This window comes from Melospiza georgiana, chromosome 5, assembly GCF_028018845.1.
Source record: "Melospiza georgiana isolate bMelGeo1 chromosome 5, bMelGeo1.pri, whole genome shotgun sequence".
NCBI classification, from domain to species: Eukaryota; Metazoa; Chordata; class Aves; order Passeriformes; family Passerellidae; genus Melospiza; species Melospiza georgiana.
In genome coordinates this window covers 16,722,105-16,742,409 of record NC_080434.1, presented here as the reverse complement: position 1 = coordinate 16,742,409, position 20,305 = coordinate 16,722,105, and the positions used below count along the sequence as shown (strand labels likewise).

General features: G+C 37.5%; 2 protein-coding genes across 2 annotated transcripts in view; both read left to right on the top strand.

Moving 5' to 3' along the window:
* The window catches only part of CENPE (centromere protein E), a 40,067-nt gene extending 33,636 nt beyond the window's left edge, over positions 1 to 6,431 (top strand). Inside the window, exons 38-45 of the mRNA XM_058024658.1 lie at positions 504 to 713; positions 1,783 to 2,004; positions 2,616 to 2,819; positions 3,409 to 3,521; positions 4,016 to 4,113; positions 4,677 to 4,836; positions 5,262 to 5,524; positions 6,334 to 6,431. Of these exons, the coding sequence (XP_057880641.1) occupies positions 504 to 713; positions 1,783 to 2,004; positions 2,616 to 2,819; positions 3,409 to 3,521; positions 4,016 to 4,113; positions 4,677 to 4,836; positions 5,262 to 5,524; positions 6,334 to 6,431 (1,368 nt within the window). The remainder of the gene's footprint in view (positions 1 to 503; positions 714 to 1,782; positions 2,005 to 2,615; positions 2,820 to 3,408; positions 3,522 to 4,015; positions 4,114 to 4,676; positions 4,837 to 5,261; positions 5,525 to 6,333) is intronic.
* Positions 6,432 to 9,086: 2,655 nt separating this feature from the next.
* Positions 9,087 to 20,305, top strand: BDH2 (3-hydroxybutyrate dehydrogenase 2). Its single transcript, XM_058024309.1, has 10 exons — positions 9,087 to 9,105; positions 10,464 to 10,544; positions 12,041 to 12,119; positions 14,008 to 14,104; positions 14,600 to 14,708; positions 15,861 to 15,921; positions 16,620 to 16,733; positions 17,258 to 17,316; positions 18,028 to 18,120; positions 19,319 to 20,305. Exons 2-10 carry the CDS (start codon positions 10,473 to 10,475, stop codon positions 19,370 to 19,372), a joined length of 738 nt encoding a protein of 245 aa, XP_057880292.1. The 5' UTR covers positions 9,087 to 9,105; positions 10,464 to 10,472; the 3' UTR covers positions 19,373 to 20,305.

Genomic DNA, 20,305 nt, shown 5'->3' with positions numbered 1-20,305 from the left:
AATAAAAACTCATTCCAAGGCATGGGGTCATGTGGTGGTGGGAATCTAATGGCATTGGCTTTATCTGTTAAAACTTCTTTTAAGGGAGGGGTGAAAAAATAGAGATATTGTTTATGCTGCTAGTTCTATAATAAGAAGGTTTTGCTTCATAAAGTAGCTGAAAAAAAATTATTAGGTTAGAAAATAGTTGTGACTGTTATTTACTACATTGCCCTCTATATTACATACTATTCAATACCAAGATAACTTGTTCTAAAACAATGGAATAAACTTTTGCTAATAAGCACTTCCCCCCCCCCCCCTTTCCACCTGTCCCAGGAACATGGATTGTCTTCTTGCTTTCCCAATAGGGTGTAATTTTAAGTCTAGCAAAACTCCTTTTAAATGATAATTAGATGCTAAAATAGACTCCCTGCTATACTGATAAGTGAGAGGACAGAAGGTATATTTAGACATGTGCTAATCAAACCAGTACTTAAAATTTAATTCCCTTTTTTTTTAAGAGCATTCTCAAAGATGTATCAGAAATGGAAAATGAACTTCTCTGCATAGAAGCAGAGTTAGACCAGGAAGCAAGTGCTAGAAAAGAAACAATACAGTTCTGGGAAGTTTGTTCAGAAACTCACTGGGATACAGAGGAATTGAAAGAAGAACTAAAGAAAGATAATGAAAGACTCCTGCAAATCTTTAAATTCTGGACTCCTAAAGTGAAGGTAAAATTAAATGTTACAGAATCAGAGAACGATTTTGTGTAAGCACTGCAAATGCCTATGGTTGAAAACAAAACACAAAAAAGGCTCTTAAATCATCATTCATTTATTATCAGCATTTACTCATACTTGAACTGCAAAATGTAGGAATATTTAAAAGACTTTCAAAAGTTTTTTTAACTTGAAAAGTTGCTTTCTAAAAGACTTTCTAGTTAATAAATGGGAATAGGGTTGTTTATTTGGGGTTTTATTACTCTGAATTCTGAAAAATGTTGCTTTTCTTGCCAAACTTTATCAAAACTACTATAGCCATTTTTGACTCAGTCAAATTTATATTTGCACTTCTTTCTTTCTCATGCTTACCACTTGCCTCTTTTGGAAATCTGGAGAGCATTTTTCAGGATTTAGTGCACTATGAACAGGATTTCACAAGATTTCATCTTTCTGATTAAATCTTAAGTTTAGCCTATTTTTATAAGTTTCTTCTGTAGAGTCAACAGTCTGTCTTGACACTTTTAGGATTTTGCAGTGTTGGCAAGGTTTTCACAAGAATTCCCTACCCTAATATTATGTAGATCAAAGCTTTTAACAAACAAAAATCTAGTAAACATTGTCATTTTCTGAGAATTGTGAAGTTTTTATTTATCTGACATGTTAAACATGTGGGTTTCTAGAATAGTCCAATGTGCAGGTTTCATTCCCTTTAGTCAGTGAATACATTCTAGTAAGAAAAATCTGTGAATAATTAGGTTTTCTCTGGCTGACTTTCAAGAAGTCTTCCCATTATAGTTCATTTTGTTTCTTTAATATTAGAGTTTGAGTTAATGCAGAAATACTTGTAAACCTGCAATACACTATCATCGTGTCTTGTGCCCCTTTCTGCCTCCTGTTCTTTTGTAAATTAAACTGTTCTTTGAGTGATAATGATACTATTTCTGACAGCAAGCATTGTCAAATGGGGCACTGAAACAAGAATGTGATAATAATGCAGGCTAAGGTACTTCCTGTTTCTTCACTTGCCATATTTCTAGCAGATTAAAAAAATATTCTGTGTAATGCTTCTGATTTTCAGATACTCCTTGAACTTTCTTCAGAACTGGATGCCAGAACTGCTGATTATAGTAAAAATGCTGATGTTGAATTAAAACAAAGAAAAGAGAAAAATGAAGAGTTGCTTCAGGATCTAAACACTCTAAAAGAAAAACTGGCCCCTGGTGGCTCTGCCAGTCTGGCATTAGAAGAAGAAAATTATAGGCTTCATAATAAATTAAAGGCTGCAGAACAAGATAAAAAGGTACCAGTACTTGCTTCTGAGGAAAGCTTCTTTAATGCTTGCTTTCTAAGGGAGAGTACTCCAAACTGAAAATAAGGATTGATGGCAACTGTAAATCTATGCCACCACAATACAAATAGAGTACACTTCATTTCAGTAGCTCTTTTATTTCCAAAGTGCAATTTTGAGCTCTTGCCTGTAACATGATTATTTTAATGGCCTGATTTCTGTACACAAATAGATGTTGAGTTTAGAAATTGATATGAAAGCTTTTATTTGCTTTGGAAGTATTGACTTTATTGGGTGATACTCTTGATGCTTCCTGTAAGTATATGGTATTCACTATACATGAAGCTGGAGAAGAATTCTCTATTTAATCACAAGAATTGATAATTCATTTTTTATGCCACAGTTACCCTTCTCCAAAACACTTTTTCTTTTCTTAGACTTGAGTGTTCTAGACTATTAAAAGGTGACATAAAACAGTGACTTGGACATGAAGAGTTGCTATAGAGCCTGTAGTGTTGGGATTTTTTTTGTGTGGTTCGGGTTTTTGCTAGTTTTTGCTAAGAATATGACCATGTGCTGTTACTGTTACTGCTCATAACTGACTGATTGATGTATCTCAATAGGCTATGGAAGTAAAAATTCAGAAGTTAGAAAATGTAATAAATGAAGTGGGAGAAAGTATCAAAGAGAGAGATGACAGGATAAGCAAGTTACAAGCACAGATGAGAATAAGAACAGAGACAAGTGAGCTCACCCAACTGCAAGCCAAACTGAATGAGATGGATAATTGCCTCAGGACTGCCTTAAGAGAGAAACAGAGTCTTCAGGTATGAGCAAAATACTTCACTCTTCTCTTTCTCCTCTGATTAAAGACACAAAGCAGGCTTGACAACAGTTGTAGGTGAAACATAGCTCTCCATATCTCCAGTCAATGTATTTATTCTGTATGGCATTCCTAGAGTAAATTCCACTTGCTTGTTTAGCAGCCAGTTTCACATTCTACCAGTGCAACCATCAGTGGCAACATTTAGAATCCATATTACAATTCTATAAACTAAACGTGTCACTTGTATGTGATGCATTTCTGAAGCACTTGAAACATCTTAAAACTTTTAAACTGAAACATGATCTATTTACTCAACATTTGCATGCTAATTTAGAATTCACAGATTTATATCTGCACAGAAGTCAGCAAAACTTCCTAAAATATAGTAGCATGTAATACACCAGTGTAGGATACCAACTGCTACTATAGTGCTAGTTGGTAATGTGAGCCACCTTAGTGGAAAATAACTTCCTGTTCCTGGTCTTGTCCTGCAAAATCTAGCAGATCTATAGTAAAGATACAAGGCAAGCATCCCTTAATTTCATTGCTAAGTAAAACGCCCTTATTTGTACTAAATATTTTATTTTCAGGCAAAATTAGATGAAGGTGCTGAGCTGTACAAAGAAGAAATTGACCATCTCAAAACACAATTGGTAAAATGTGATCTGGAAAGAATGAAACAATCCAACTCCTTTGAAAGGAAGTAAGTTCAAATTTTATCTTACAATTCTCAACTACTTCATTCTTAGCTTCTACTTTGCTCTTTTCCTACATAATAAGTAGTTAGCATTCAGCTTGAGGTGTTGTAAGTTTTTATAGTGGTTAGAGAAAGTAAAATCTCTACACACCTTGGGTTGCTTACAAAACTTCTTCCCTATACACCCACCAAAATTTCTCAATCAACTGTGTTCAGCCATATATGAAATAACTGTTCTCACAAAAGAAGGCAAGGGGAAAGCAATAACTGAAAGCACTCTCTACTTGATTAGAGAGAAGGATACACCAAAAATAATTAGTCCAGCTTTTGGGTGCACTTTATCCAAAATCTAACTGACAACCAGGTTTATGTAGTTTTTCTTGTAAAACATGGCTGTGTCTTGTGTTTGATAGTTCATTGGAATTCAGCTGAAATTGTAATAATTATTAAACTGAGGTTTTTTGTGTTTTTTTTCCCCTCTCCCTTTCTGCTTCATATAGACTTGCTAATTATGAAGCCCTTGCAGAACACCAAGAACAGCAGTTATCAAAGCTAAAAGAAGAACTGAGGAGAGCATACCAAGAGCAAGATGTTACTGGTAAAGTCAAGATAAATAGAAGGGACTCTTTCATGTTAAACTCTGAGTTTTGAGACTAAATCTTTGAAGATGAGATTGAGATGCAGGCCTTGTACTCAAAGGGTATGAGGAGAACTGGGTGCATTGGAAGATGAGATGGAAAGTAGATTCCATCAGCTGCATATGAACTGCATTACAATCACAGCAGTTCTTGTGTTTTTCTCCAGCCACGTTTGCTCTTGTGCAGGGATAAGCTGCAGTGGTGGTAGCTCATGTTGCCACTTTCTCCTTGACATATGAATACATAGTTCTAATCAAAGCTATGACATACCTGGAACAATAACTAGTTTACCTCTAAATGGCCCAGTGAAGAATCTGTCATGTTTCTTATTATCTCCCTGGCAGTGTGAATACTGGGAGGTGTATTTTTTTGTAGAAAAAAGAGTAACTGTTGGAATGGCACTTGTAACCCCGTGAAATTTGACATATAAGACCACAAAAAGGAATAGGCTAAAAAATGTATTGGTTTGATTTTAAGCACTCTCCAAATTATGCACACACATTTGTATAAATCTATTTTCTAGTGCTGAAAGAAGCAGATCCTCAGCAACCCCAAAAACCCCTTACTTGTGGTGGTGGCAGTGGTATTGTGCAGAGCACACAAATACTTGTTCTAAAATCTGAACAAGCCAAGCTACAGAAAGAGAACTTGCAGCTGAAGAAACAAAATGACCTTCTATTGAGGTAAGCAGACAGCTGACTAGCAGCATGTCAAATCATTTATGTACATTTATGTATTTATGTACATCATTAGTGTATGTTTCTGGGAGACCTATAGAAATGAGTAACCATTGATTTTAGATTTCACATCATGAACTTTTATTTAAAGCTAGTGTTTTATGGCTTATAAAGCCATAGAGGCCTTTTGAACTTTAAATTGCTTACTTTCTTAAGAATCTTTTAAATTATGGAAGCTACACTTGAATTGTACATTGGAAGGAATTTCAGTTTAAAAAAATCCTCTGAAATCAAGATACACAACTATTATACTGCCATGTCTGTCACACATCATCTGAAAATACAGGAACTCTCTGTTCTTCAGGAATTTTTTCTTAAAGAAATTGCTTTAAACTTTTCTTAATTGAATGCTGGGGTTCTTTTCTTTGCAGTGATGAACTTCAACTGAAAGAAGAACTCAGGAAATGGAAAGAAAGAGCACTAAAATTGAGAGAACAATCCTTAAGAGAAACTACTCAAAAGACAATACCAAAGTCTCCTAAGAAGGCAGTGTCATACTTCTTTAAAGAGCAAACACCTTCACCCTGTAAGGAAACTGTTTCTCAGGAAACAGTGACTCAGGACCTACCAAAACCTCTAAATCCGACTCGTCCAACAAATTTCTTTGATAATTCCAACTTGGGTGTGCTAACAGGTACGTAACACAGTGGTAGTGTCCTATAAGATTTGAAGATGCAAAATGTAAGGGATGGCCTGGGATCTGAAACTTGCATGGTAGCAGTGTTCCTGAATGGTTTGTCATATGACTGTTGAAAAGCAGACCATCTGAGCTGTGAAACTTCTGTATGCTCTACAGAATCAAAATACCAAAATGAATCCTTCGCCTGCTGAAGAATATACAAATCTTTTTTTCCTTTTCTACAGTGGAAGTGTTGATGAGTGACTTTTAGAAGTGAATCAGCAAAATATTGTTATTAGATAACTGGTGCTCTAAAATGTTTTGCTTTTTTAACTTTGCTTAAGCACAGATTTCTGGTAAAAGTATATAAAGTTAACTGGTTAGCTTTTTTCTGAAGTTTTTCAAGATGGTAGACTTTAGCCTTTGATGTTGCTTTTGCTACTCTGCCTGGTCCCAGCTGCAATAATAGCTGTTTTGATGAGAACTTCTGTTCCTCAGCATCACTTCAGATTTCTTGTATCTGGCCTGATGACTTTTAGTGACCTTCTGCCCTCATGCTTCTCACAGCTTTCAGAGGGCCCCAGCAGACATGTTGAAGAGTAGCCAGGTTTTGAGGTATTAGTAGCAGGCTTCCATAAAGAACATGACTCATTATTTGGTTTTGTGATGGCCACTTGGTAACAGCACAGCTTTCCTCACAACACAAAGCTCCCCAGAGGGAAGCTTTCATAGCTGACAGACAAAACACTAATCAAGATTAAATCACTGTACTCCTGCTGCTTGTCTAACTAAGAAAGGCTTTAATGTTCTTGTCTTCTGTACAGATACACGACCTGAGGGCAGAGAGTCCACACAAGAACATCTTAGGCACTTCTTTGGGGCTCCAGACAGAGATAAAGCCCCTGACTGCAAAACCCAGTAAAGATGCTCTGTTGTAAGCTGCCCTTACAGTGCCTACAGCCAGGATCTGCATATACAAAAGAAAATTGCTTCAGGTTAAAAACCATCAGCTGCTTCCATCTTTGCTGTCTTGGAGTTTCTACTTCTCACAGCTGGGAAAGCTGGAATATGAGGACAAAGATGGAAAACCAGATGTTGCCCCACAACCCGCCAAGCTGCTGATGTTCTACTTTGGTGTTTTGGTGTGGATTTTTTTCATAGGAAAGGGAAGCTAATGTATCGGAAGAAAAAAGGGAAAAGGAATGGATCACAAACTAATCTACTGTGAAACTTCTCAGTCTCAAAGTTTTCATTCTGTCATTCCTAAAACAGCCCTTTTCTGAGATGTTGATATTTCTGTCTTCAGAGTGCTGTTGACTTGGCAAGAAATCTTCTTTTTGTTTCTTAGCATGTGGTTTTTATACCATATATTCTTTGGGCCAACAAAAACTGCATTTTCACCACAATCTTGACTTCTTAGGTCCCTGCAACCGAAGTTACTGATCTTGTGTTTGTAGAGCACACAATCAAGGGTTCCTCTTAAACTCCTTAAAAGTTTCTGCAGCTCAGCCAATTATGGTACAGTGAGTAACTTTGAATTTTGCATCATTTTTCAATATACCTGTCTGAAGTTGTCTAATTGCACTTTTTTAAAGTAGGAAGCAATTGGACTTCACACTTTTCTGCTTCTCTAGTGAAGGGAAAACAAACCAGATCATTGGGGCAAGATGGGCTCTTGTTAACCTACTTATCTGTATTGTGAGACCTACATTTTGTATGTTTTATACAAGAAATTTTGACTTGACAATAAAGTTTGTGTTAAATATGTAAAAATGGTTTTGCTGTTCACTTGTGCTATGATCCAGGGATGCTGACTGCAACACTGTGTCTAAATGTTACCAAATTAGTCTTTTATACTGATTTCATCACTTCCATTATTATTATTCTTCTTGTCTCCATCCTCTATAACCTTCTGCAGTAATTACTTGTGCAGAAATTTACTATTGTCAAAGTTTTATTTAATTCTTTGGGTCTATGAGAAAATGGTTGAAGTCTAAAATATAGATCCTCCTCTCTTTCCTGCCCTCCATTACCAACTAAATAGGAATTGGCCGCTCAGAACCTGTGATCAACTCCATTAAGGATAAAATCATTACCATGAGATGAGAAAGTCATACCCTAAGGAAGATACCTGCATCAAAAGCATCATCCTTATTTTATAGGAACAAATCTCTGTGATGCTAGGTCCTGTTAGGATCACCCAAACTGACAAGCAGATGGCTCCACTGACATGTTCCTGAGCATTCAGCAGTTACTGGAACTGGAGGAGGCACACAAGGATTATGTACCTGATGGAGGTACTTCTTTGGTAAAGAATCAACCTTCTATTTACTTTGAATGGCTGGAAACTGCCAACTACTTTTCCTGTAGGCTGCAAGGATTTATCTCAATCTCTAGTCTGGAATGTGTTTTGGAAAGCTTTTAAAGGCATGATGATATACAGGTTCCAAATACCATTACAGAGTCTTATTTCTGATCACAGCCACAGGAATTTATTGTCTGACAGGGATAAGGATAAATGCAAAGTGCTGGTAGGTCTGTGGTGGTTTCTTTTTTGAGGTTGGTTGTAAGTTTTCTGGGTTTGTTTTGGGTTGGGTTTTTTTTGGTTTGGTTTGGTTTGTTACTTTTTCCTACTATGATGAACGAGATTTCCTTTGGCCACCAGCATTTTGTTGTTCTAATAAATTAATTAGACTGATATTTTTTCTTCCAGAATTGGGAAAGAAGGTGTATATATATATCTACCTCTTCTATATACAATTTCCATTGGTTTTTTTGTTAATTATTACTTGCTTGAAACAACTAGGTTTGGTGATTTTTCTGGTGATTGAACTAAAAAAAGCAGAAACTTATTGCAACAGGTGGCAAAAGCTTAGAGGCATAACTGCTTTTAGCAAATTGAGTCATTACAGGTTTTGTTTACTGGGGAGCTGATTTAGAAAGCTTTAAAAAGAAAGAAAACCTTAGCAGAAACACAGGATAAACTGAACTTTTGTGTATGTGTGTCCCATTTTATCCACAGAAGTGGCTTTTCTGAGAACTAACTGATGTTTAGGCAGGACACCAAATTCCTTAATAATACTATCAGATAGCTTTAAGTCTGGTGTGAGCTTATAGCTAAATTAGTTTGTTCTAGAATTTTTCAGTCTAATGACATTCATTCTGCTTTAATATATGCTAGTTAAACCACTAGAAACAAAAGATAAGTTGGCAAATCTCCAGTTTAACAACAATAAAAAATAGTCACCTAAGTTTTGTCCTGGTTTGGAATTTGATAATCTACATTGCAGAAAGACATTGCTTGGAAAAACAGGTTTGTGGCCTTTTGGTGGGAATCCTACTGATCTCTTGAATTCCCGTTGTAAGAGTCAGCTAATGCTAGTGATACTTTTGTGTCCTTTCGTGTGCAGGAGAAAAATCACACTTTTTTAAAATCCTCAGTTTCACTAGATGGCAGCATCTCAGTATTTCAACAGGAAATTACGTTCGTCCAGGTTGGACTACAAATCCCAACAAGCACAGGGAAAAAAAAATAATATAGAACTTCCTTTGGTACAAGGGTCGGTGAATATAGCAAAGCTGTTCTAGATCTCTTGGTGAGTAACTGTATTAATATTTATTTGTAAAGGCTTCATAGAATCAGTATGGCAAATGTTCATAAAACATGACTATTAGATTGAAAAATGTATTTATAATGCATTTTGCTTCCCACGTGTTAAGGCATTTTGGGGAAGTACTTGAACTGGTCCAGGTGGCTTTTGGAAAGAAAAAAAATTCTTCCATTATGTTGCTTCAGAAGTCTCATTTGTTGAATGTGTAACCTTCAGGAAACAGTTTTGGTGCAACTTTTGTTAGGAAAAACATCTAATAATACAGAATTTCTAATCAAAATAAAAGAATAATTTGTTCAAAAAGTAGGATTTGACTCAGTAATGTGAGTCACAGCATGGATTTGAACATCTCTAGAGGACAGCACTGGCTGCTAACATAGGGAAGATTATGGTACCTTTATTTTAATTTCCCAGTGAAGTACTTTATGTGTTGGATTTGTGTGTATATTTAAGGACTTTGTTCTTATGACACCTTTCTACACCCATATCTACATAGGCGAAGTTGCTTGGAGGAGTATGAGAATGCAGCAGTTTAGCTTATGGGGAACCCAATTAACAAACTCCAGATATTTCACTGTGACTAGAACACAGGGACCTCACTTTTTAGGAAGTTCTGTGAGATTTGGTATTTGTTTTCACTTGTTTGCCTGCATTTTTCTATGCTGTGTTTCGTTAAACCTAACACAGCACTTTAACAAGGCTGTATTTTGCCTTTTGGCTGCTCCACCTAGGCTAAGGTAGCAGATCCTAGAGGTTCCCTACTGCCCCAGGCACACTCAGTGTTCCCTGAGAACAGGGAACAAGAGGCAAGACTGGGGGCTTCATTCCCCCACACTTTCCTGCTTCACTGGGACTGGGAGCCTGCTGTGCTGGAGGATTCCTAAGACAACGGAGGGCAGATACCAAGGCCAGGGCATTGTGTGGGATGTATTGCAGTCTAGGACATGGAAAAGTTTGTAGAGAAACAGAAGACAGGCCTGCTTTCTGAGAATACCACAGATAGTGGAAACACTAGATTATCAATTATTGTACTGCCTTTTTTTTTTTTTTTTTTTGCCTGTTTAAGAAAAAATAAAATCAAATTTCTGTTATAATGAAGCTTAACTTCTGAGCTCAAATGCCTTTTGACTTCTTGAGACCCTTTACGTACTACTAAAAAAAAGAAAAAGATGGGGCAGCCCTGCCTCTCAGAACTCTGGAAAACTGAGGGCCACAGGACAATTGTGATGGCAGAAGTACACCCTGGATCGTGTCTAGTTTTGGGAATGTGTTTGCATCTGATTCCGGGGGGGGGGGGGGGTGGTGTTGCCTTGTTTGCTAAATTTCTGTTCATTCCCGTGCAGGTCAGCGCCATGGGGCGGCTGGATGGGAAGATCATCCTGTTGTCTGCAGCAGCACAGGGCATTGGCCGAGCAGCTGCTATTGTAAGTTGGAAAATGTTTGTTCTGCTGGGCCTGTGCAAGGTCTCTCGTTCTAGCTTGTCCAGTGACACCTGCACCAAACCAGTTCTTGAATTAATAAACCACAGATGATGCTAGAAGCACACAGTGAAAAAATCAGGGAATAATGTAGCCACTATGCTGTATCATGCAGGCTTTTTGCTGTTTCAATTTATGAAAATCTTCAACTCTGAGTGGAGATGTTAGACAAGGATAAGAACCAGATTTGAGGACAGCTGCATCTGCTTTTTTAACAATATATGGTTGGTACTGCCTGTACCTTTTATTCAACATCTCTGTTGCTTTGTTCTGGAAGAAAATAGAGATGATAGAGGGAATATTTCCTGGTCTAAGGCTGGATACTGTGAGGATCCCTTACAGTAAAGCCAAGGTATTTTACCTATATTCATGACTGACAAAACCAAGTTCACATGATACTAGCACATTGTTCACAATGAGCAACTGTAAGGAACCCTTTATGAATTTTGTTTGATTACTGTTAAACAGCATTTAAGGTATGTATTAACTTTCCAGTTAGCTTATAACTCCTTTTGACCAGTTCTTCTCCTGCTACTTCCCTATTCCATGGCAAATAAAAAACCCAGTAGAATTATCTTGTTATCTCTCTAATGTAATTAACAGCTCAGGAGAAGCTCCTGTAGCATATTTGCTAGACTGGTTAGTTTCTCATTAGTGTGGCTGAGAACACAGAAGACTGCTGATCTTGGCTCTTACATGAATCACTCAGTCCAAGGAGCAGGTAATCCTCCTGACGGCTTCACTTTGTAAATACCCAACCAACCATGGAAAGCTGGTATGGTTAATGTCACTATCCTCTTAAGCTGCACTTGGGACACCTATTTGGAAGATAAGGGGCTACAGTCCAAGATGTCAGAATACTTTTGACAGAATTTACTTCCTTAGCTGTTGATTTATCAGTAATCACAATAAAAAGAGGCTTTTGAGGAGTTTGTCAAGAATGAAGCAGTGTCTCTGGTTAAATATCAAAAGTCATGCTGCTTTTAATATTGTTCTATTCCAATTACTTGGATACAAAGGATTTATTTCTAAAATCCTGGTTTATGACTTCTGCCTTTACCTGTCAAATTTTGTAATATTTTAATCTAACAATGGATTTAAATTAGATTTAAATCTAACAATACGGACAGTTCTAGCCCCATTGCTTACTACTGCAGCTAATAAGGGCAATAATAATTTCCATTATCTTAGTCTGGTTACTGTTCTTATACTTTATTTATAGATTCCTTCCTTTAGGGAAAACACCTTAAATCTGTCTTGTCACACAAAGTTAAATAGTTGTCTGCAACTCCCTGATATGCCCAGAACGAAAACTTAGAGATCAGCTACCTTCAGCTTGGCTTGGCTCCTATTTCAAGCCAAAAAGCACCTGAAAAGAAAACAAATTTTATTTCTGGCATGACCTGGAATATCTAAATATAAACTGTTTCTGTGTTCTCCAGGCTTTTGCTAAAGAAGGAGCCAAAGTCATTGCTACAGACATCAATGAGTCTAAACTGCAAGAACTGGGGAAATATCCAGGTAAATGGCCCTACATCAGGCATTAGTTCAGCTCTTACAAGTTTTGTGTAGGCTGTCTGAGATACATTTTGAGGATAGGAAAGCTTGAAAAAGACAGGAAAAAAGAAAACCAGACTAGTTCTTCTGATGTTTGCATTGCTTTATGCTGTGGTATAAAAGAACAGAGATTTGCCATGTAAAATATGGCAACGTCAGCATATCAGAGTATTATTCCAGACATGTGGAATAACTGATTTTCTTGTGTCACAGAAGAAGTTGATGTTTGCTGGAACAGCACCCATTTCAGTTACCTTTTGCCTTCACTAGGCTAATTATCAAGTGCATCACTCTGGAAGGCATGGGATGTTTTTTTCTCTGATCAAGAGAACATCCCACTATACAAAAAGGTAAACCTAGTGTCTTGCATTTCTATGGTCCATACTTGGCTTGTCCTTTTAATGCATTCTGTATTGTCCTATAGAATCCATATGTCTTTAGAAATGTAATTCTAGCAACACTAGATATGCCTATTCTGTGGTATAAATGTTCAGGCCTGAAGGTTGTTTTGTACTGCCAACACAGGAACATGCTTCAAGGAGCAGGTTTTGCACAGGCATGTTTCTAATCACAAGTGGGATAGTAGGTTAAAAAGTATTTTTTCAGTATTGAAATAAAAATAAGACTTGGTGTAGTTCACAGCTGACAATGCTTCTAACTTGATTTGAGAGAAGAAAGTGGATTTAAAGAATTCCTACTAAAGGCTGACAGTAAAATACACAAAACCACAGCTGGCACAACTTTTAGCATGACTATCAGGCTCTGCCAAATGGAGCTCACAAAAAGAAATCCCTTTGTAATTGTTTGGGAACTTGAGGGCTTTTCGGGTTCCTTCTGAGGGTATTTGGAAAAATGTTACATTTTTTTCCTCTGATAGTATGCTCACAAGGAAAGAAATAATTTTCCATATACTCAGAGCCATTTCCATCCTTTAGACATAAGATTATCAGTCTATAATTCATCAAGACTTGGCACTTTGAGGTCTTTGAATTTTATCCAGGAGAGGTAATTCCAATGTGATGTTAATCACCAGCCTGTAGTCTGATCGAATGCACAAATCTCTTCAAAAGTGTCTCTACATTTAACTAAGGCACAGAAAGCCTTTTCATGGAAACCAAAGCTTGGTGCTTTGGTTTCAAAAAAACCCAGGGTTTTATCCATTTCAAATCAAATTCTCCTTTGGCAATACTCAGATGCTTTACAGAGAGCTTTACAGTGTTTCATGGAATCATCTGTTGGGTTAGACTTTGGGACGCCGTGTAGTTCCATCTAGTGCTCAAAGTGGCACTGGTTGGAGCAGGTTGCTCAGGGCTATGTTTCATTAAGTTCTGAACATCTCTAAGGATGGAATTTCATCTGCAGGACCCTGTTCCAGAGTGACTGCCCTCATAATTTTAATTGTCTATGCAAAATAATTTTGCTTTATTAATTAAATTATATAAAGCTCATTCATAGTATCATCAACTACACATGAGGATGTGGCATGTAATGAGACTGTAAGACACATGTAACTAGTTCCAGGTGTTATTCTATGATAATGAGTGTGAAAGTTTATTATGATTATATGAGTTCTCTAATTCTTCTGTGAGACTACAGTGCAATTCAAACTTCTTTGGAATGTTTTTATAGTAAATTAAGCTAGCTCATCTGCTTGTCATGCTGCATAACAATTAAAACAGTTGATCATTTTCATTCTCTCCTGAAATTTGAAATAGCATCATATGCTGTCCCAGATTAACCACTGCACAAACTTGATCATTGAGTGAATTAAATTTCAAGTGCTATCCTTAGCACATCAGAAAAACACTCAGCTCAATGAAATACATTGAAGCAAATGCTGTGTTTTTTCTAGGCATTCAGATACGGGTTCTGGATGTCACCAAAAAGGAGCAGATAGAAAATCTGGCCAAGGAGATTGAAAAGATTGATGTCCTCTGTAACATTGCAGGGTAACCAGAATCTCTTTGCTACTACTTTTTCTAGTTTTCCCTGTCCTCCAGAACTACTTTCTATTACTTCAATGCGTTTTATTTGTTATGTTTTAATGGATTTTATATTCTTAATAGAAACCTCCACGTGTTTCCATCAAAACTGGACTTTTTTTGCACAGCCACATAACCTAGGCCAAGATAGAACAGCTCTGGAACTTGTGTTTTCCTCACTCTGTGGGTACCCTGTACCAATGGCTTTGGCCCTTCCAGCACAACAGTGAACAAAGCCTTTTTTTTTTTTTTTTTGGTTCTTCTGTTGCCAATCATTTTGTTGCACATATTGAGTCTGCTTTGTGTCCTTGATATTTACCAGAAGAAATACACTGCTGCTTGCATTCTTGAAAGGAGCTCTCTTTAAAGCTTGGAAAAGTTAATTGCTACAAAACAGCAGTGGAAAAAGAGTCACAGAAATGTAAGCCACAGACAGTAATCCACTTCATGCACTCATTCTAGGTTTGTTCATCATGGAACCATTCTGGAGTGTGAGGAGCAAGACTGGGACTTCACAATGAACCTCAATGTTCGCAGCATGTACCTGATGATCAAGACATTCCTCCCCAAGGCAAGGCTTGGCTGCCCATGACTTTCAGTCTCTGCTGCATTGTTTAAAGTGTGACAGATCAGAGTTGCTGCCACTGTGGCAGTGTACAAAATACAAGCGTGCCACTTTGGATGGGGGGCCCTTAGAGTATAGTAATCCTACTATTAAACATTCTCTTCATTGCATATTTCAAGTAGACAATTTATCTAAAGGATATGGTAGAGAGGATTTATCTGGGGAGCTGGCATATGTAAACTAGCTAAAATACTTCAGACTTTATGCAGAGCAGTGATGGAGTCTCTGCAATACAGTGCTAACGTATTCTACTACAGCACACAGCTGCACAATACCACTGCTACAAAGTATAAATAAATCATCTATTTTAACATGAATTTTGTACAGCTCTGAAGACTATCTTGTGAAAAAATTCAGGGATGCTGATTAGAGAACAACAGCTCAGTGAATGTAGCAGCTCCAAGACGCTTCTTGGTTTTTCCATAATCACTAGGTTTGGGTCTAAAAAACATTGTGGACTGAATAAGGTGTTTGCATTCCCGTAAATGCCAAGGCCAGATTTGAAAGCTGTGACTATGACTGGATGACAACTATTATTTTCAGTATTCTTCCAGGTTTTTTTGCTTGGTTGGTTTGGTTTTTAGTTTGTTTGGGGGTGGTTTTTTTCTTAGCTGAACTTAATTTTCAAAGTTTGGGGATTTTTAAGAACGTCAGGCATATCAGATTTTAGGATGCCTTAAAAGGTCGTAACTTGAAGAAAATTGCAATTCATAGATGCTAGAGTGTTGTGCTTTAGTCTTCTCCAAAACAAGAAGAGTTTGAGTGGGATCAGTGAGTTGCTTCATTGGTAGATGGTAAGGGCAGATGTCTGTGTGGTGTAACTTACTGTTGCGACAGGGGGCAATGACTGAGAGGTGGCAACCTAGGAAAAAATCCTTTCCTGGCATAGTGTTCAATCCTGACATGGCTCAGGGGAACTGAGGGAGAATTTCAGACTCTGCTTTACTGCTTCAGTCAATGGCACCTACCCATGCCAACTGAGCTTTATTGCCCTGTGTATCAAGTAGGGCTGTTCTGTGTGTTGCTGTGGGCTGTTTTGCTGAACCTGTAGATGACAAAACAGTTTGCATTTGAGTGACATAAGTACTCTCTTTGCAGATGCTTAAACAGAAATCTGGAAATATTATAAATATGTCTTCTGTGGCATCCAGCATCAAAGGTCAGTAGCTTGCTAGAGTTCCTTATATAAATCCTTATATAAATATGTAAATTTATATAGAATTCCTTGTATAAATAAAGGTGATGTATATACAATATAAATATTGTGCCACCTTGAACTTAGAGGACATTCTAAATTCAAAGCTACTTCTAATCCTGTGGAGGGATCAGTTAGGGACAAAAAGGGAACACATTAACTCAAACGTAAGTGCAAGGAGACAGATAGAAAATTGTAGACACTCCAAGATCCTTACCTCTGAGCTTTTTTAATGTTTTGTAGCATTCTTTTTACCAGTATGTATTAACTAAGAAGGTATTACTTCCAGTGATATCTTGGTACATATGTTCTTCAGAGATATAATAAAGAAATGACAATTACGTAAGTGCTGTAACTATGCTTTCAAAGAAGCCTGATCATGACTAACAGATGGATTTCTACTGTTCCCAAATCTTTGCTGCTTGTTACATTTTCTAGACAATTCCCCAGGCTTGCACTATTGAAAGATTGTGTGCTTTCCTCTGGTGTATACCTGAGTAGAACCTGGCAGTTGGCATTCCAACTAGCCTGCCCTTATGGAGCGGCTACAGCTGCTACAGGAAATGCTGGAGTCCAGAAGCAGGTGTATATTGAACAATCTTGGCTCTTTTTTTCCTTTATAACTCTGTTTCTGTGCTGCCTTGACATGGACCTTGTGTTAGGAGTTGTGAACAGGTGTGCCTACAGTACCTCAAAGGCAGCAGTTATTGGGCTGACAAAGGCTGTGGCTGCTGATTTCATTGAGCAAGGCATCAGATGCAACTGTGTGTGTCCTGGTAAGTGCTCTTACATTATCCTGTGATCTAGAAGCAGATGCTAGAAGGCCAGATTGAGTCTGGCTTTTTTTAACAAAGAATAGACTTGGAAGTGTTAACTGAAGTTACCAGCAGTCTACAAGAACAGGGCAGGCTTGAAAGGCTTAATATAGAAAAGTTGTTGTTCTGTGGTTAAACTGGACGTTTAGTCTGATTAACCTACTAGCTGCACTTTACACATACATTACACAGTAATTGAATGGTTCTTTTCAAAGATGCAGTCTCAGAAGTTAGAAGCAGACAAGAGCTACCTAACAGTCTGACCATTGTTTAACCATACAAAAAATATTGAAACTAATTCTCAAAACTCTTGCCTTCTATAGAAATTTAAAACTCTGTGCTCTGTTGGTGGCTTTGTAGTCTTTCTCCTGAATTATACTGCAAAGTTAAACATAGGTGTTAAGACATACAAATAGAACAAATAAACTTTTGTTGTGATTGCTGATGCAGTTGATTTTTAACACTGAATTTAAAATTTTGCTTAGGAACTGTTGACACACCATCTTTACAGGAAAGAATCCAAGCCCGGCCTAACCCAGAACAGGTGAGAAAGCAATTTATTAGCTTGGTCACATGTATATATATTTAACTCTCTTTTAAAAACAAATATATAGTTGTACTTCTGCCCATATTCAAGAATGTCCTCAATTTCAGAGTATTGTGGATAACTTAACATTGCTGTCTTCTTTGAAAGTGTGGTCAGCTTGAACTCAAGACAGAAGCTTTACAGCCAGACCAGAACTGAAGCCTCAGAAGGACAATATTGGTTAGTGAATGCACAGGGGCTCTCATCCAGGGAAGCAACTTCAAGTGTTGGTTACAGTATCCAGTGCAAAAGCAGAGGAAATTTTCTATTGTGGCATGTGTCAGCCACAAGGAAGTGCAAAAACAGCACAGACAGAGCATTCTGGCCTATGCATTTCCACATTATTTGGGATATTTAACCATCATTATTAGATAATGCTAAGTTCTCATCTGAAGGACATGGGAATATCTACCACCAAAGGAAGAAGGATTTTATGTTGGCTTTATTCTAGAATCAGAGATTTAGCTGCTTTCTAAAAGTCTCCTTATGTTTTTCAATCTGAAATTCATATCCCTGTTGATTTTATGTTTTTCCAGCTTTAATTCCCTACGTAATGCCCTAAAGGAAGTTATGACTAGAAGCCTGTTTCCAATACTGCTTTGTAGATGTCAGTAGGTAAAAATAATTGGGTTTTTATTTTTGATATCCCAAATGCTCTTGCATATCCAGGCACTGAAGGACTTTCTGGCCAGACAGAAGACTGGCAGGATGGCTACTGCGGAAGAAGTGGCCCATCTCTGTGTGTACCTGGCCTCTGATGAAGTAAGTATAGCCAATGAAATGTCCTGTCACAGAATCCTGTACTACTTTGTTATTCCCAGTAAAGAGGGTATTTGTTTCAGGACAATTTCCATTCTCTTTGAGCTGGATTATAACAAAAATTAAAACCAAACTATGTTCTTTTACTGAGTTCATCCTGCCATACAAAAAGTGTTCTGAATGTTGACAGTGATTGCAAGGCATTATGTATTTGGTGCCATAGCACGGTGGTTGCATGTCACCTGAGCAAACTGACTGACCCCAGGTCATCCTGAATGGTGAACAAAATGTGCTTGTCAGCTTTACCAAGCTTGTGCCATGGCTAGATCATGTTTTAAGGAGGTAGCATTAGTAGAGCTGCTGGAGATTTTAGCTAATGCTCAGGGTGAATCTGCCATCCCAGCATAAGGAAAACAACAGACCCACTGTGGATGTTACACACCAGACTCCAGATGACCACTGCAAACAGCACCAACACTAATGAGCACACACCAATGTTATTTCAACTGCTGTGATTTTACTGAGACTAGAAACTGGACTGGATTTGTCTGGACATGTCCAGCAGTCCTAATGTCCATGTCAAAATACTTCAGTGGATTTAGTTCAGTATTAATGTTGCTATTTGTCAGTAGTCTGTTTCTCAATTTCATCTTGGGTTTAGTATTTCCATAATGCTAATAATTTTTCCAGTCTGCTCACAGGGTTTTCAATGGTGTGTAAACAGAATTCCATTTTTTCAATATATTCAGAATGTTTCAGCAGTGACATAAGGAAGAATGTCAACAGTTCAGTTGCTTACCCCACTATCCATATAATTTAATTTTTTAGTTAGGTCCCATTATAATTATTGGCTGACCTGATCAGATTCTGCTCAGCTGAACAGACCTAATAACATCACAGTGTGAGGTATTTACTCCTGCAGGTAAGATATCTAAAGTCTAGCTTTTTTAAATTTGTGCTCCCAGGATGCATTCTCATCTAAATGCCTCTAGTAATACTTTTGCCACACTTCCTTGAATTAAGTAAAAGGCCTCAATTTCTGTTTCTTTCTATTTAGATATTATATTACTTAGGTATTTTTGTAAAACAGAAAAAAGTGTATAAAAAGAAAGCATATTTTTTAATTTAAAGAAAGTGTTTCCCTGTAATTAATAGCTGTGAAAAATTACTTCAAATCATTGTTTATTTTATGTAATTTCAGTCTGCCTATGTGACTGGTAATGAGCTAATCATCGATGGAGGATGGAGCTTGTGATTGACTCTACCTGCAAATGGAAATTCATGCTATGATGGGCAAAAAATGAGATGGTGTTTCTTGCAAAGATTGAGATCATGCATGTGATGTCTTTCCAAACAAATTTGCTATTTCTAGATTGATCTTACTGATTAACTTTTCCTTAAATAGAGAAATAGTGGAGTAAAACATACTTCATGTGGCTTCAATTTATGGCAGCTCCAAAAACATGAAAGAACAGCAGTTTAATGTTTAAGATTTCAGGAGGCCAAAAATACTATTCAAGTTACAAAATCTGAGTTGTGTTTTAAGTAAAATCTGAGTTAAAGGAATTAACTATTATATTTAGTCTCATCTTACTAGGTATTTGGAAATTAAATACACGTATTTGGAAATTAAATAATCACAATTAAATACCCACAAGAACAACTATGCAAGGGCAATACTCTAGCAGGTATGGATGGGGGTATATGTGAGAGGAGTATTCTTAAATATATGGGTGGATTTTCATGAATATGCTTGACTTGAAGCACAAAAGCAAAAGGAGTGGATTTTACCACTCTAGATAGAGCCAATTGTCCTGGGGTGACGTTATGATGCTTGTATCCCCACTCATCTGTTCTGTGCCTTTAAGACTGGCTCTGAAGAGTGGAAGTTTTGTTTGGGTTTCCCTCATCAGGGACACAGAGACGAGCCAATACATAGGGCTGTTTTTTTCACTTCTTGCTTCAGCTAGCTGCTTTGCTTGCTCCCTTTTCTGCTCTTGCTTCTGCTCTGCTTTGGCCTCTGCTTATTAGCTAGTTCTAGGTAAACAGTCCACATCCCTTCCTGGACTGTTTCTCTGCTCCTGTTTCTGTGACCATCTCGAACCTGCTCCGGACTGGGGCCTGGGAAGCACCGAGGGTTTGCACCGTTCGGCTGCAGCAGCTGCCCCAGTGCCGGAGGGACTGAGAA

Excerpts from the sequence above, each read along its gene's own strand:
- BDH2 (XM_058024309.1), top strand. The coding sequence starts at position 10,473 with ATGGGGCGGCTGGATGGGAAGATCATCCTGTTGTCTGCAGCAGCACAG. Across the intron at positions 16,734-17,257 it reads ATGCAACTGTGTGTGTCCTG|GAACTGTTGACACACCATCT; the intron begins GTAAGTGCTCTT and ends AATTTTGCTTAG. Across the intron at positions 18,121-19,318 it reads TGTACCTGGCCTCTGATGAA|TCTGCCTATGTGACTGGTAA; the intron begins GTAAGTATAGCC and ends ATGTAATTTCAG.